The following is a 14,462-nucleotide window of genomic DNA, read 5'->3' as shown; positions in this document are numbered from 1 at the left end:
TAAGAAGTTCACTGTCTCAGAGTTGAACTATCGCGAAGCCGAGGAGACTTGCGCTGCGCTGGTATGGGTGATCCACAGGCTGTAGCAATATACATTGCATTATCGGACATTCCTTGTAACTGAAAACGATCCCATCAAGTATTGACTTGATTAACTGGCTTTGGTAGGAAAGTTGGCCAAATGACAGATTTTGATTTCGGAGTTTGACGTCCGGATGATGTCATAGAAGTCAGTTAAAGGTTGAGTAATTGCTGATATATTAGTTGAAAACCTTGGAGTCCTAGATGATGATAGATATTCCCCGGAAGATCGCATTTTGGTGCTAAAGGAAGACACATGGACCATGTTTTTCGATGGAGCCGTAAACTTGTCTGGCTCCGGAACTAGGGCAGTTCTAATATCCCCAGATGGACAACACTATCCAGTAGCCGCAAAACTGGTATTCCCATGCACCAACAACATAGCCGAGTATGAAGCTTGCATCCTCGGACTCTAAGCAGCGGTCGAAATGGGGGTAACCAAATTAAAGATGTATGGTGATTCTACTTTAATCATCCTCCAAACTGTAGGGGAATGAAAGATGAGAGACGCTAAACTAGTGCCATATCACGAATACCTCGAAGAAATCATAGAGGAATTCGAGGATATCTCCTTTGTGTACTTGTTAAGGTGCCACAATCAGTTTGCTGATGCACTGGCTACATTATCATCCATGCTATAAGTGACTAGTGAATTAGAGGTAGAACCTCTGAAGATTGAAGTCCTGACAAAATCGGCCTATTGTATGGTCGTAATCGAAGAACTTGACGGAAAGCCATAGTATTACGACATCATGAGCTACATCCAAAGACAAGAATTTCCTGAAGGATGTACCCCAGTCGATAGGAAGTATATAATGAAAATGGCTTCAAAATTCTTCCTCAGCGGTGAGAACCTATGCAAAAGGTCCTACGATTCGGTCTTGCTGAAGTGTGTGGACGCGGCTGAAGCTACCGTAATCATGTAAGAAGTACACAAAGTAGTATGTGGCCCACACATGAATGGCCACATGTTAGCCAAGAAGATCATGAGGTTGGGCTACTACTGGCGTAGCCTTGAAAGTGATTGCATCCAATATGTTCGGAGATGCCATTGTTGTCAAGTTCATGGGGATAAGATAAATGTCCCTCCAACTGAATTGCACCAGCTGTCCGAGCCATGGCCCTTTTCAATGTAGGGCATCGACGTGATTGGCCCAATTAATCCCAAGGCGTCAAATGGACACTGATTTATTTTAGTTGCGATTGATTAATTCTCCAAGTGGATCAAAGCTGCGTCTTATGCAAATGTCACTACACGAAATGTTGTAAGATTCATTAGGCAAGACATAGTCGTTCGTTATGGCATCCCTGAGGCTATTGTCACTGACAACAGGACAAATTTGAACAACAAGTTCATTGATAAGTTGTTTAATGAGTTCAAGATCCGACACCTAAATTCGTCCCCCTATCGTCTATAGATGAATGGAGCGATTGAAACTGCTAACAAAAACATCAAGAAGATCTTGGCAAAAATGGCCGAAAACCATCGTGACTGGCATGAAAGGTTGCCCTTCGCACTACTGGCATATCGGACTTCAATACAAACCTCTGTCGGGGCAACCCCTTTTTCCTTGGTATATGGCATGGAAGTAGTCTTGCCCGTGGAAGTAGAGATACCCTCCCTGCGAGTCTTGTCCCAGGTGGAGTTGTCTGAGGTGGAATGGATGTGACAAAGGCACGAGTAGTTGAACCTAATTGATGAGAAGCGACTGAAAGCCATTTGCCATGGTAAAACCTATTAGCTGAGGATAGCTAGGTTCTTCAACCGAAAGGTGCGTCCAAGACACTTCGAGGTAAATGATCTAGTCTTGAGGAAAGTACTACCAGTCTTTCCTGTTCCTAGGGGCAAATTTGCCCCAAACTACAACAATCCATATGTAGTTAAAAAAGGTGCTTCCCGGAGGTGCCTTGATTCTCGCAGAAATGGACAGTCGTGAGTTTTCCACTCCTATTAATTCTGATGCTGTAAAGATATATTATCCCTGATAGAATCTAACATTTTGCAGCAAAATTTTTCAAGTGTTTGGTTTTCATATTTTGAGTTGCAAACATTTCACTAATGAATGAATGATTTCAATTAATTTCAAGTTGAGATGTGTGCATTGGTATTTAATTCTACATGGTTATTTTGTCAGTCTCCATCATTAATTTTGAAAGGGGAAATCTACTTGGACAGTCTAATAACTCATGTGGAATGAATTGAATATGTCGAATGAGGTACACCGGAATGATGAAAGGCAAAACACATCCCATACACAGTCCCATACACTAATCCCCAGTGAGTTGAGTAGAAAAATTCCATGTCGGTAAGGCAAAGGGTTATCTCGCAAAAGGTACGGTAACCGAAATTACAAGAGGCATTTCATTTCTCTACCTTAAACACTACAGGTTGTCCATTGCTTTACCACTTTGAGCCTAAACACTTGGAGAAATTCTTTCAAATTACCCCTGTCAAGAACCACCCCACATCGGGGCAAACTGGAGGTAAGTTGGCATCATAAGGTGAAAAATGAATAAAGATTGTCTTGTTCTCACTTGCATCAATCTTCGAGTGTTGCTTTTTCAGATGAACTCGTACGAAGTTCGAGTGCCTTACGATGACGAAGAGTAATTCTTTCTCTACCCTATACACACTTTATCCTTTGCTAAGGCCAATTAAGCCTGCAAAATTCTCTTTTTTAAACCCGGTTGGTGATTGTCCCCCACATTGGGGCAAGGTAAGAGCCGTCACCGTCCAAGCAGCGTATCCGAAGCATCGATAGGAGACAAAGATCCCTGAGAGTCCAAATGTCGAGTCATTTAGTCATAGTGAGCCGAAATGTGGTTGGCAGATGTATGCATTGTAGACAGTGTATGTCAAGTGACGTAAGTTAAAAAAAAGGGTGGGCAAGAAAAAGCAGTGTGCTTGGTAAAAGCAAAGCTGATGCCCAATGAAGAAAAATAGGTGTATCAGTATTGTCCCCAACGGGGTAGTCATAGTCCTACAAGTTTAAAGAAGTGGTGAACTCAAGGTCGATAGAGTATCTACCAAGAAGACAATTCCTGGCAAAGAAGAAGATTGATGACAATGCCGAGATGATCACCAACCTTTACCCATTTATACACATTTTTGAGCCTAACGATCCTTTCGTTTCTCAAATCCATGAACTTAGCCTACGCTACCTCTCTTATGAAGTCTCTTTAGATTAGGGCACTTGAACTGGCGTAGGAATTCAGATGCTTATGAGCTTAGCTTGAAGAAGTGTGAGCAAGTCCATTTCTATCTCATTTTGCAGGGTTCTTGACTTGTAAACTCAAAGATTATTGAGAAGTATCGTTCTTTCAATAGCCTCAACTCAAAGAGTCCCCTTTTGCTAAGCCATTGACCAAGCCCACGTTACGGTCCTAACAAAGACCTCTCAGATTGGTAAGGTTGTACCGTTTGTGAGAATACTCGGACCCTTGTCAACATGATGATGGCGAGATGGAGCGATCCTCATAAATCAGCCTTTTTCAATGAGAGCGAGTGAAAGCCCTTTCAGACCGGAAGTCCCTCATTCGACATGTTTAAGACACTCACTTGTGAGTTTGGGTTGTCTTGTTATAATTCTCCCCAGTGAAATTTAGTAATGCTGCATTGGACAAAATCGTCATGCATGAAAACCAGTTGAATCTATAGTACATGAGCATATGTGTTCTTGATTGCCCATGAATGCATGTTACATGTTGCCTATGACTGCGTCTAGCAGGAGACGCGCCCTCAAGAGTCTGAGATATTACCAGGTAAGTATATCTCTATCCCTTTTGGGTGCCTGTGACTATTCAAGTACCTTTAACCTGTTTGAGCAATCGTCAGGTCCTCATATTTGATCATTTTGTTGCAGTCTTTAGACGTTTCTGACGATATCCAGGCATCTATTGATCAAGTCTTTTCAAGTACCTCTGATGATATCTAGATGCTTTGTCAAGGAACCCCTGAGCATTTGGGCTAGCCCCTATTGTTCACCCAATCGTTAAATACCGTTGACGATATCCAGGTATTTATTGATCAAGTCCTTTCAAATATCTCAGATGATAACCAGATATTTCGTTAGGCACATCTTTCAAACAATTTGGAAAGTTCGTTCTTGAACACCTCCGACGACATCTAGGCATGTAGCAGTTGACTTTTTCGAATAGCTCTAACGATATCTAGGTATTTCGTTAAAAGTTGGAATGAATTCCAATTTGTTGAACCGCTTTTCAGGTACCTCAGACGATAACTAGGTACCTTGTTAAGCCCCCTTTCTAGCAATTGGGAGAAAGCTCTGCATTAGGCACTTCTGACGATATCCAGGTTCCTAATGGATAATTTTCTCAAGTACCTCTGATGATATCCAGGTATTTCGACAAAAAGTGGGATAAATTCCATTCGTTAAACTATCACTGGACACCTCAGACGATATCCAAGCGTTCATCGAAAGATCCGTTTCGAGCATCTCAGACGATATCCAGATATTCGAAGTAGTCTTCCATTCTTTGATCTTTAGATACCTCAGACGATATCCAGGTGTCTACTGATCACCATCTTCGATTACCTCAGACGATATCCAGGTAATTCGAACCACCCCTTCGTGTGTCCTAATTGAGTTTTAGGTCACCGGAGCCTCTTAGCAGTTCGTCAGGCAACATCTTTGGGACAAGGCCCAAACAATTGTCAGATGATACAGAACTAGAGTCATGCCTCGAATTACACTACCACTACTGTTAGGTAAGTAACTCCAGGTACGTTTTATTTCCTTTAGCATGCATCACGACATATTGTACTTAGAAAAAAAGGAAGACTAATACTCCCACCAAAAATAACATTTATTGTATTTGCATGGTCAAAATTTAGGTATCATTTTGTCTTTGAATGCAACCTCTGCGAGCTCACCTTCAAAGAGGGGCAGGTGTTGACACCTAAATTTTAACTAACCATTTAGTGATTAATTGCACATAAAATCAGGGATTAAACATTAACCCCTAAACAAAAATATTAAAATTAAATTGCATAGCATATAATTTAGGATCATATAGTTTAGTTACATTCGGCATTGGACTGGCAGTGGCAATTAAGTTTAAATTAGTCGCGCGTACCTAACTCGTACATCGAGCAACACTCGGCCAAGCTAGCGAGACAGGATCGAAAATTTCAAAGGTAAGAGTGGCCTAGGTTGTCTTAATTTTAGCTTAAATCAGCCCATTAAGCTTATTTAGAGGAAAACCCAAATTAATTCTGCCCATTGGGAATTAAAATAAAATAAAATAATAAAATATAAGCTAAAGTCCGTTAGGTCTTGAAAACCCGGCCAATTAACCTAGCCATGCGATTATACCCCTTAATCAAGGAGGGCTCTCATAATTTTCAAGTGAGACAATCTCTAAGAGTACGAGGGACGCACGTGAGGAACAGTGATATCAAGGGAGCGAGAATTGGTCGCGGGTGTGCTCGACCGTGCCTCCGTGCTTGATTAGCCCCATCGTCGTTGCCCAGCCGTCGCCCCCGCCCCGTCCATCCTCCGTGCGCTTGCTCGAGGCCGCCATCGTTGCTCCCGCCTGGCCCGCTGCCCGGCCGTCGCTCTTACCCTACCGCGACCCGCGCCCGTCGCTGCTCTCACTTGGCTCGCCGCTCGGCGTAGCTCCTGTCTTGCTGTGACCCGCGCCCATCGCACCCCGGCCGCCCGGCCGTTGCACTTGGCCCGACCGTGACCCGTGCCCCGCCGCTGCTCCTGCTGCGACGCCCAGCCCGCTGCTGCTGCCTCACCTGAGCTACACCTGACGGACAGCATCACCGTTACCACTACTGCCATCCTGAGCATCTACCATCCAGCCTCTGTCAAGACCTCACCGTGCTTGCTGCTCTGGTGAGCCTGTTGTTGACCCTGCCGCTGCCGTCGCTCTCATGGCCAGACCTATGGCTGTGAGCTGCGGCTCTCGCCGTTGTCCCCATCGTCGTTCGGTGCCGTCCTGGCGGATCCCGTTGGTTCGATACTTGGCCAAGCGGGAGCTTACCACCCGGCACCATCCCCGATCTATCCCGATGTTTCCCGTCGCTTCCGTGGCTATGGCGTCCCTACACCGTCGCGGCCCATGTTTTTGTTTTGCAGATTGACTGGATCGCCACCATATCGCCGTCGCTGTTCTCGCCGCCGGCCACTTCGTCCCACGATTCACAAGCCCAAGTCCGATCCAAGCTTGAATTGGATATATCCGCAAATTAGGTAAGATCATTATCTGAATATTTTTTTAAAATATTTAATTTCCTAATCTTCGGGTAATTTAAATATTGCGTGAATGTCTTGTGGATTGTTAATATTTTAGGGATAATGTGTCGGATATCCGTTATATTTAAAATACCCCAAATTAGGAGTTTTTCCTAATTTAGCAACGTACCTAGATGACTACTTGACCTTAACCCTAAGGTACGATACGCGGCGGTGCGGAAGATTATTATCTTATCTATAATCACTTGGATATGATAATATATCTTATTTTCTTTCCAAATTCAAATGGTCGGCTTTCCATCGATATCTGTAATCATATAGATATGATCGTTAGCTCAAATCGTTTTCCTAATTTGAACATGATAAATAAATCTTACGGATCGCGTGGACTGTTTGAATGTGATTGCTATCTTTTGTTTGATTGCTTTATCTTTGAAATAGAAGAAAATTAAAAAATATTAGTTAGAATTTAAATTAGAAATTTTGCATGTTTAGGAAATCCTGAATACATCTAGAAGATAGGATAATTGTTTAATTTAAATTGGGATTTAAGATAGTTTATTTCCCAGTTTAAATTAGGGGTTATTCTAGCCCTAATAGATTATTTAGGGTATTTTAGAATTTCGAATTTTATAAAAATACCCCAAAAAGAGTCACTTTAGGATAGATTAAATTATCCTCTTTAGAATAGATTGCATGTTAACTTTGCAATTTTTAATTTCGAATTTTAATGAAAAATACCCAAAAAAAAAGAAGTTTAGAATAAATAAAATTTCTTTTTCTGGAGTAGATCGCATGTTAATTTAGGCATTTTTTTATTCCGAATTTAAAAAAAATACAAAAAATATATACTTTCCTTCTATTAGGGTTAGATCATGTCGTCGTATCACATATAGTTTGCATGCTAGGTTAATTAGTCGCATGTCATATTTCGCACGTCATTGCACTTAGGTTAGTTTTCATTTAAATAAAGAGAAAACCCAAAAATATGCTGATTGAAGTGATTGTTAATTAAAAATCATAATAGAATTGTCTGTGTGATTTTCTAGCTAACAATGCAGATGCTTACGTTGCTAAAAGGTACATTGTTCTCCTAAGCTAGTAATTTATTTACTGCTTTCTTTATTGGGTTTTAAATTGGTGAATTGCGCACCCGCATGGTCACCCCACATGTTAGTAACTAGGTAATAAAATGGATTCAGACTGTCTGCTCAAAGATTTTTTGAAAAGAAAAGGTACCGAAAGGGCATTAGACTAGCTCTAGCATAACCAAGTCCCCGAACTCAAAATATTTGGTTCGTAGAAATAAAACATATCTCCCTATGTTTTATTTGGGTTTCTAATCGACCCACAGCAAATAGATTAGTGGCGACTCTAGCATGAAAACATTTGCATGTTAAGAATTCAAACCCTAAGTCGCGAATTGGTAGGGCTTGGGAGGGCCCGAGTTAGGCTTAGACTTAATAATCCATTAGCCGAACCCCTAGGTGGTGCGCCTACAGGAGGTGAGGTCGCGACATATATATATATTCCAACAAACAACTAATTCAGAAGTTTATCATAGCTATATACAACTCATACCAAAAAATCCCCACTATGAAATATTCTCCTCTGATAACGATAGCGCTCTCGTCCTATTTGCAGCTCACTGAAGAACCTAAAAAGCAAGTAAGATGAATAAAATGAGCAATCACAGCCTAGTAAGTAGTACATCTCATCTAAGCAAATCAAATATTCACTAATTCATCAATCCCAAATTCAGTATACGATATACGTAAAATATCCAAAGTTGACTATATATGTCCAACAAAACATTTGATGTTTAAGATCAATCAACAATATCAACTTACAATAACAAATCAACCATCAATAATCTATTCTATTGATCAATCTCAATCAAATCAAACGTCGATGATCTAATCCATCATCTAATCTAATGGTCAATATCTAACTATGGTCACGCTTAACACCCGAGATAAAGGCGACCGAGTTTACCCCTGGGATTGGTCTCCAACTATATCAGCCGGTGATGTGGCTGAGAAGGACATCCTAATAACAGTATACTCCCTATATGGATTCTAATCATAGCGATATAAGCACAATCCACTAATAGCATTCTCTAATAACTCACAAATCGAATCCATAATTCACATAATAATCGGTTTCACAAACCGAATTATATAATTTTTCTCAGTTTCATTTATCAAATAAAAAGTATTTCATGAAACATCACACAAATCAGTACATATAGTTTTTGGCAATTCCTTTCACAAAGCATTTAATTAAGACATTTACAAATGATCATTTCAAACTATTTCAAATAATGTCTTCCAATGCCTTGTCAACCGACTAAAAAGGTCGTAAAAAATTGATCTAATTTATGCAAGAAATATGCTATTTCATAACTTATACTATATTAAATCTTTACCACTTTCGAGACATGAGTTTGTAAATTCATTGAAGAGGTAGTACCACTCACCTAGAAAAGGTGAAAACCAACCCACGAAGGTTACTCAAATCGACGAACTCGTATTCCTATCAATTAATTGAAACACGAAATCAAAACCAAATAAAACTCTACTTTAACTAACAAATCAACTACACTATGCTTAATCGTTGATAAAACAACTCTTATGCGCTAACAAAGAAAGTCGTTTATAGAGAACATTCATCTTTATCTTCTACACGAATTGCGCGTAATGCAAAACTTCATAAATTCGTTCCAATCAAACTGTACTTTGAAATCAATTTTTGCCAAACCCTACGGCTCCACAACATCCTAAACTATCATTTATATATAAATTCACAATTCAATAACTCTTAAATTGAATCTCGCTGTTCAAAATTGACATAATTTTAGATTTACGATCTAATTTCGAAAATTGCTCCGATTAGATAAATAATGGGCTTGAATATTTATTAGGCGTTGCAATTCGAAGTTGATTCAAGGGCTACGCGTGAAAATTTCTCTTTCTTCCTTTCCTCTTTTATCTATTCAAGGGCGAGCTTTGTTTTCTCCGCAGGCATCATGCTTTTTTTTTCCTTTTCTCTTTCTTCTTTTCCTCTTTTTCCTATTCACGAGGGAGCTTTGTTTTCTCCGCTGGCTTCAGCCGCTTCACGCTTCTTCTTTTCCTTTTTATGCTCACACACAAATCTGTTGAAGAAGAAAGGAAAATGGGATGGGCTTGGGTCTTAGGAACATGGGCTAGGCTGAGCCATTATTACATATGTGAGCCAATTGAGCTGCTGATCTAAGTTTATAGAAAGGACTTAATGGCATCATTATGCCTTCTTTCTGTGATATTGTCGAACGAAATAAAATTCCAAAAACGTGCTAAGAATGTTATGAGTTATGATTCTTGTTCCTGTAGCGACTAGCAACTAGATCTATCAAATGGGCGAATCGGGTCAGGTTTGAGTCAGGTCAAAAATGGTATGACCCAAATAAATTAATTTCCATGCAATGCAAATTTAGTGATTCATACCCGACCAGACCCAAACCCAACCCATATTTGACTTGTATTTGTAAAATACTTTCATATATAACTCAATCTAGAAAAACTTATACCCAAACTAAGGTGAAAGTGCGGAGTGAGCGAGCGCGAGATCGAGTGATAGTGAGAGATGATATAGAGAGAGTCATGGAAGTTTGGTCTAATTAAGTTGGAAACCCATTAATGACCCAATTACGACCCATTTAACACCCATAACATGTTTAAACCAATTTATGATCAATATATTGAATATAACTAACCAATATAACAACTCAGCCCATCATATATGGGTTAAGAAATAGATCTATGATCTATTTTAACAAGTCTACTAGCCATGAACACAATATTGGACTTGGATTCGTTGGCTTAAAACGTCCGAAATTCTACGTACAGAGGAGTGGCCGGTATCTTACATTTCTATGAGGAGTCTAAGGGCTGCATATTTCAAATCTTTCATGAAGAATCAGCTGCGAAATTCCATGGCCATGGCATAGCAAATTTAGATTGAAGCTCTTGATCTTGAGCCTTCGATTTATCGAGCACTTCTCTTATGTTCCAAATCAATGGGACCATAATTCTGTGCAGTTGGCGACAATAGTGTCTTACATTTTCGGTTCACTTTATGTCTTACATTTTCATACTCTACATCAATTTGCCGTCGGCATTTTGACATTGCAATTCAGAAGACGCCACAAGATTGACAGGATTCTTTCCATGAATAATTTTATCTCAATAATGTACCAAGTTGGCAAGTTCCATATTGATCGGAAGAGAGCTAGTAACGCAATTCATAAGAGAGACTCTAAATGGTGAACACTAGAATTAGAATACTCGATAAGCAGACGGAGACTTGGTCCATGTATGTATATAGATTGGGCTAGTTTGGCCCATGTGATCCTAACTTTTGGCCTAATATATGCAATTCCATCCTCATCTTTTTCATTTGTTTAATATGATCCATCTACCATGGAGATTATTTTTAATATGGTCGATAATTGGTAATCATATTATAATGATCACATGAAATGGCCACCGTTGACTTAATTGACTCTACTGGTTTATTATTACTCAAGGTACAACAAATATGTGCAGATCTCTCTCTCTCTCTCTCCCTCTGCGCATTTAGGAGGAATTAAGCTGTGCAAGAAGAGCTAAGAACTAAGAACTGTAAGTCTTCTTCTACTTTTTTTAAAATCTATTTATTCATATTTCTATAATTAGCTTTGCCTGGAGAAGATGCATGTTGAGCGAACTTGATTGATTTCATATATGCAATCCTTGTGACTGAAGCTCGGCCTGCGATTAGTCTTCTTCATAAACATCGATTAACTCATAGACCCAGAAAAATTGTTTCTGAAAAAAAAAACGGAATTGCTAATTAGACTCTTGCTTGCCCTAAGTGAATAGATGGGAGAGGAGTATGAATATGAAGACGACCCAAAAACACCAAAAGGCAAAGTGACAAGGAGACCACCACACAACTACGTGGCCATTCTGAAAGATGCAGATGAACCAATCAACTCCTCATCCAAGGAGAAGGTGTGTGAGCAGCTCTACGATGGAGTTCTGTTGAATAACAAGAAAAAGGCAAGTGTATTTGCTTAAATTGCTTTGGTGATTTCTTATCATTGGTTTGTAGCATATGGTAGATTAATTAATTTGCGAGTTTTGGTTATATCGTTAGAACTTTTGTATTTCTGCCAATTGCATCGGTAGATTCAATTTGTTAACAAAATTAGGTGTGATTTGACTTTTTCTACTACCCATTTTCTTGATCCACGAAAGCGGGACCCCTAAATTTAAGAATTGGACAATTTACCGGCATTTTCTTGAGTTGTTTCGAATTTTGACCTTGTAGAAATATTGGGTTGACAAAGAGTCAAATAAGAACTGCTTCATGGTGTTTGCAAGAGATCTAGCGATTGTTTGGGGTGAAAACAAGGACAATTGGGAATGGATCCCATTTCAACAGACAAGGTATATCATCTTTAGAGACAACGTGGTATATGCCATGCCATCAGTTATGTGTAAAGTTAGTAAAAAGAATGCATTGAGAAAAAGGAAACAAAGCAAACACAAAGAAAGATCAAAGAAAAGAATCGTCTTCTTCCTATCTTTGTTATTCCTTCTTCGGTGAGTATCACAATCTTTGCAATGAAGACCGACATCCCTCGTCCTTCAAGCACCTCTTTCAGAAGTAAGCACAAATCATCATCATGGATCGTTTCTGTTGTTTCTTGTTTATATGTTTTCAAGTAAAAAATTCAATTGGTCGAGCTTTCTTTCATCGGGTAGTCTGAAGTTTCAATTTCGCAATAGAGAGCTATTATGCAAGAGAAAATCATAAGCAAATTATTATATATTTGAGTTATCCTAACATCAACAATGATATCATATATTTTTCTCATCTCAAATAGGAAGTTTATTAAGATAACTTATATAGTTTAGCTCAGATTGCTCGATTGCTTTCCTATATCTCTATGAAGTAGGTAAAGTTAATATTAAGAAAGCGTGGAAGAATTTCACTAATGATCCTCGTGCTATAGGAGCCCTCTATCCCAATTATTTAGACAATTTTTCCAGTCATACTTTCTTTTGATGCAAGTTAATCATACCTAGTCCAACTTTAACTCTAATTCTAGTAGGATAAAGTGAAGCTAGGAAAATCTTTTAATTTCCTTAAACTTGGCAGAAATGAAAAATAGAATAATAAAAATCTTTTCTGAACTTGACCGATTTGTATTTTCTTTCCTGTTTTCTTTGCATTATTGCTTACTGTACACATAGTCGAGGACATAGGCTCGTGTCACCTGGATTACCACATTATTTTGTAGAAATATCTTAGCAAATTCTTAGTACATGTAGCATTACTTACTATTATAACTATTATTTTCTTATTACTACCAAAACATCATAACTATTATTTAATGAGCTACTAAATGAATGAACTTACGATGAAAAAGTGTCAATTCTGACCATTGTTTTCTCTTCTCCTCTCTATTTTTTTCCTAGTGACATGGATGTAGAAGTGGCCGTACTACGAAACGTGTGTTGGTTGGAAGTGAGCGGGAAATTTCGAACGATTGCGCTCGCACCGATGACTAAGTACGAAATTGCATTTGTGGTGACAAGGATAGACCCATATTACCGGTGGGATGCTCCTGTGACATTCACAGCCACTCTCCCTGATGGTAATAAGGAAGAATGTGTCAAAAGCTTGAGAAGAGTGCCTCAACAACGTTGGGAATACATCCCGATCTGCGAATTCGTGATGTCGCCTGAAAATGTTGGCGAAGTCACCTTTGCTCTTAATGAGCATGGTGGGAACTGGAAATCGGGACTTGTTATCAAAGGTGTTAGCTTTCGAGTCTCGACCGGTTAGAGGTACTTAAGAAACATTGGGATATTTAGGTGATTGCTAGAATCATGCAGGATCTTCGCTACGATCGGCTTCTTTCATTTGATTGTTGTGTGGTGCTCCCCTGTGTGCATCTTTGATTCAGTGAATGCGATATATGTTTTCAGAATTTTCTCATTGTACATGGTATTGGAGCCAGCATCTTTGGATGTACAAACTCATCTTCCACTGGTCTAGGGTGATCAAACTCAGGAATTGCTCATTGGAGAGCCGTATCTATTATCAAACGCATCAAGTCCGACCCGCATAAAACGCATCAGGTCCATCATTTTGAGATCGATCTCCGGCCCGCGTAAAACGCATCAGGCTCATGACACAACCCCCGTAAAACGTATCAGGTTGGCCATCTTCCAGTAGTCCGGGCATCGTCCCGCGTAAAACGCATCAGGACGGGTTCAATACCCCGCATAAAACGCATCGGGGTTTTATGTGATCACACGTACTCATACCATCAATTTTTATGTGGACCCCGCGTAAAACGCATAAGGGCATTTTAGGTGATCACATGCTCATGTCATTCGTGCACACTCGCATAATGCACATGTCATGCCAGTTCTCGATATGCGCATTCATGGCCATAACATCCAATGCTCGGGCATTCATAAAAAGTCACATTGGGCACTCAATTTAAATTAGCCACATGCTCAATTAATGCCACAACATGCTCAATTCAACATATTAACATGCCCAATTAATCAATCGCACCAAATCAGCCATGAAACTTAATCGGCCCACGAAACCACGCAATTAAACTATTGCAATTCACAAGACCATGGCCCACAAAGCTTCTCATTATTCAGCCACATCAAGCACTCAATCATGGCATCACATAATCACTCCCAAACCATATACAATCAGCCATATAATGGACAATTCAAGCACACACGACAATTTCACAATTAATCCTCAATTTCGCTGAACAAGGCCCGATAAATTCCACCATGGCCAATCACTAATCAGTCCACTCTAGGCCACTAAACCACTTCCAAATCAGCACATTAAACCTCCAAAATCACCACAAGATCAGCCACTACACGGCCCACACAATTGCACCCATTTTAGTCCACATAATTGCCTAAATCAAATCCCCAATGAACAGCCAACAATCAGCCCATTCTAGACCACCAAATCACATTTAAATCATAACATTAGGCTCCCAAATTCACCACATAATCAGCCTTAGTCAGCCGCCAACATTTAACCCCTAAAACACCCTGATTTAACCCCTAAACTTATCTAGAAGTGT

The 14,462-nt window shown here is 39.6% G+C and overlaps 1 protein-coding gene across 1 annotated transcript; it reads left to right on the top strand.

Annotated features, from left to right (window-relative positions):
* The first annotated feature begins 11,660 nt into the window (after positions 1-11,660).
* On the top strand, positions 11,661-13,269 carry LOC115694288 (protein PHLOEM PROTEIN 2-LIKE A1-like). Its single transcript, XM_030621410.2, has 2 exons — positions 11,661-11,775; positions 12,811-13,269. Exons 1-2 carry the CDS (start codon positions 11,696-11,698, stop codon positions 13,178-13,180), a joined length of 450 nt encoding a protein of 149 aa, XP_030477270.2. The 5' UTR covers positions 11,661-11,695; the 3' UTR covers positions 13,181-13,269.
* The last annotated feature ends 1,193 nt before the right edge of the window (positions 13,270-14,462 follow it).

The sequence above is a fragment of the Syzygium oleosum genome, unplaced genomic scaffold (assembly GCF_021117445.2).
Source record: "Syzygium oleosum isolate NSW1041296 unplaced genomic scaffold, Sole_v2.1 Sole_v2.51, whole genome shotgun sequence".
Lineage (NCBI taxonomy): Eukaryota > Viridiplantae > Streptophyta > Magnoliopsida > Myrtales > Myrtaceae > Syzygium > Syzygium oleosum.
This window is presented reverse-complemented; position numbering and strand designations above follow the sequence as displayed.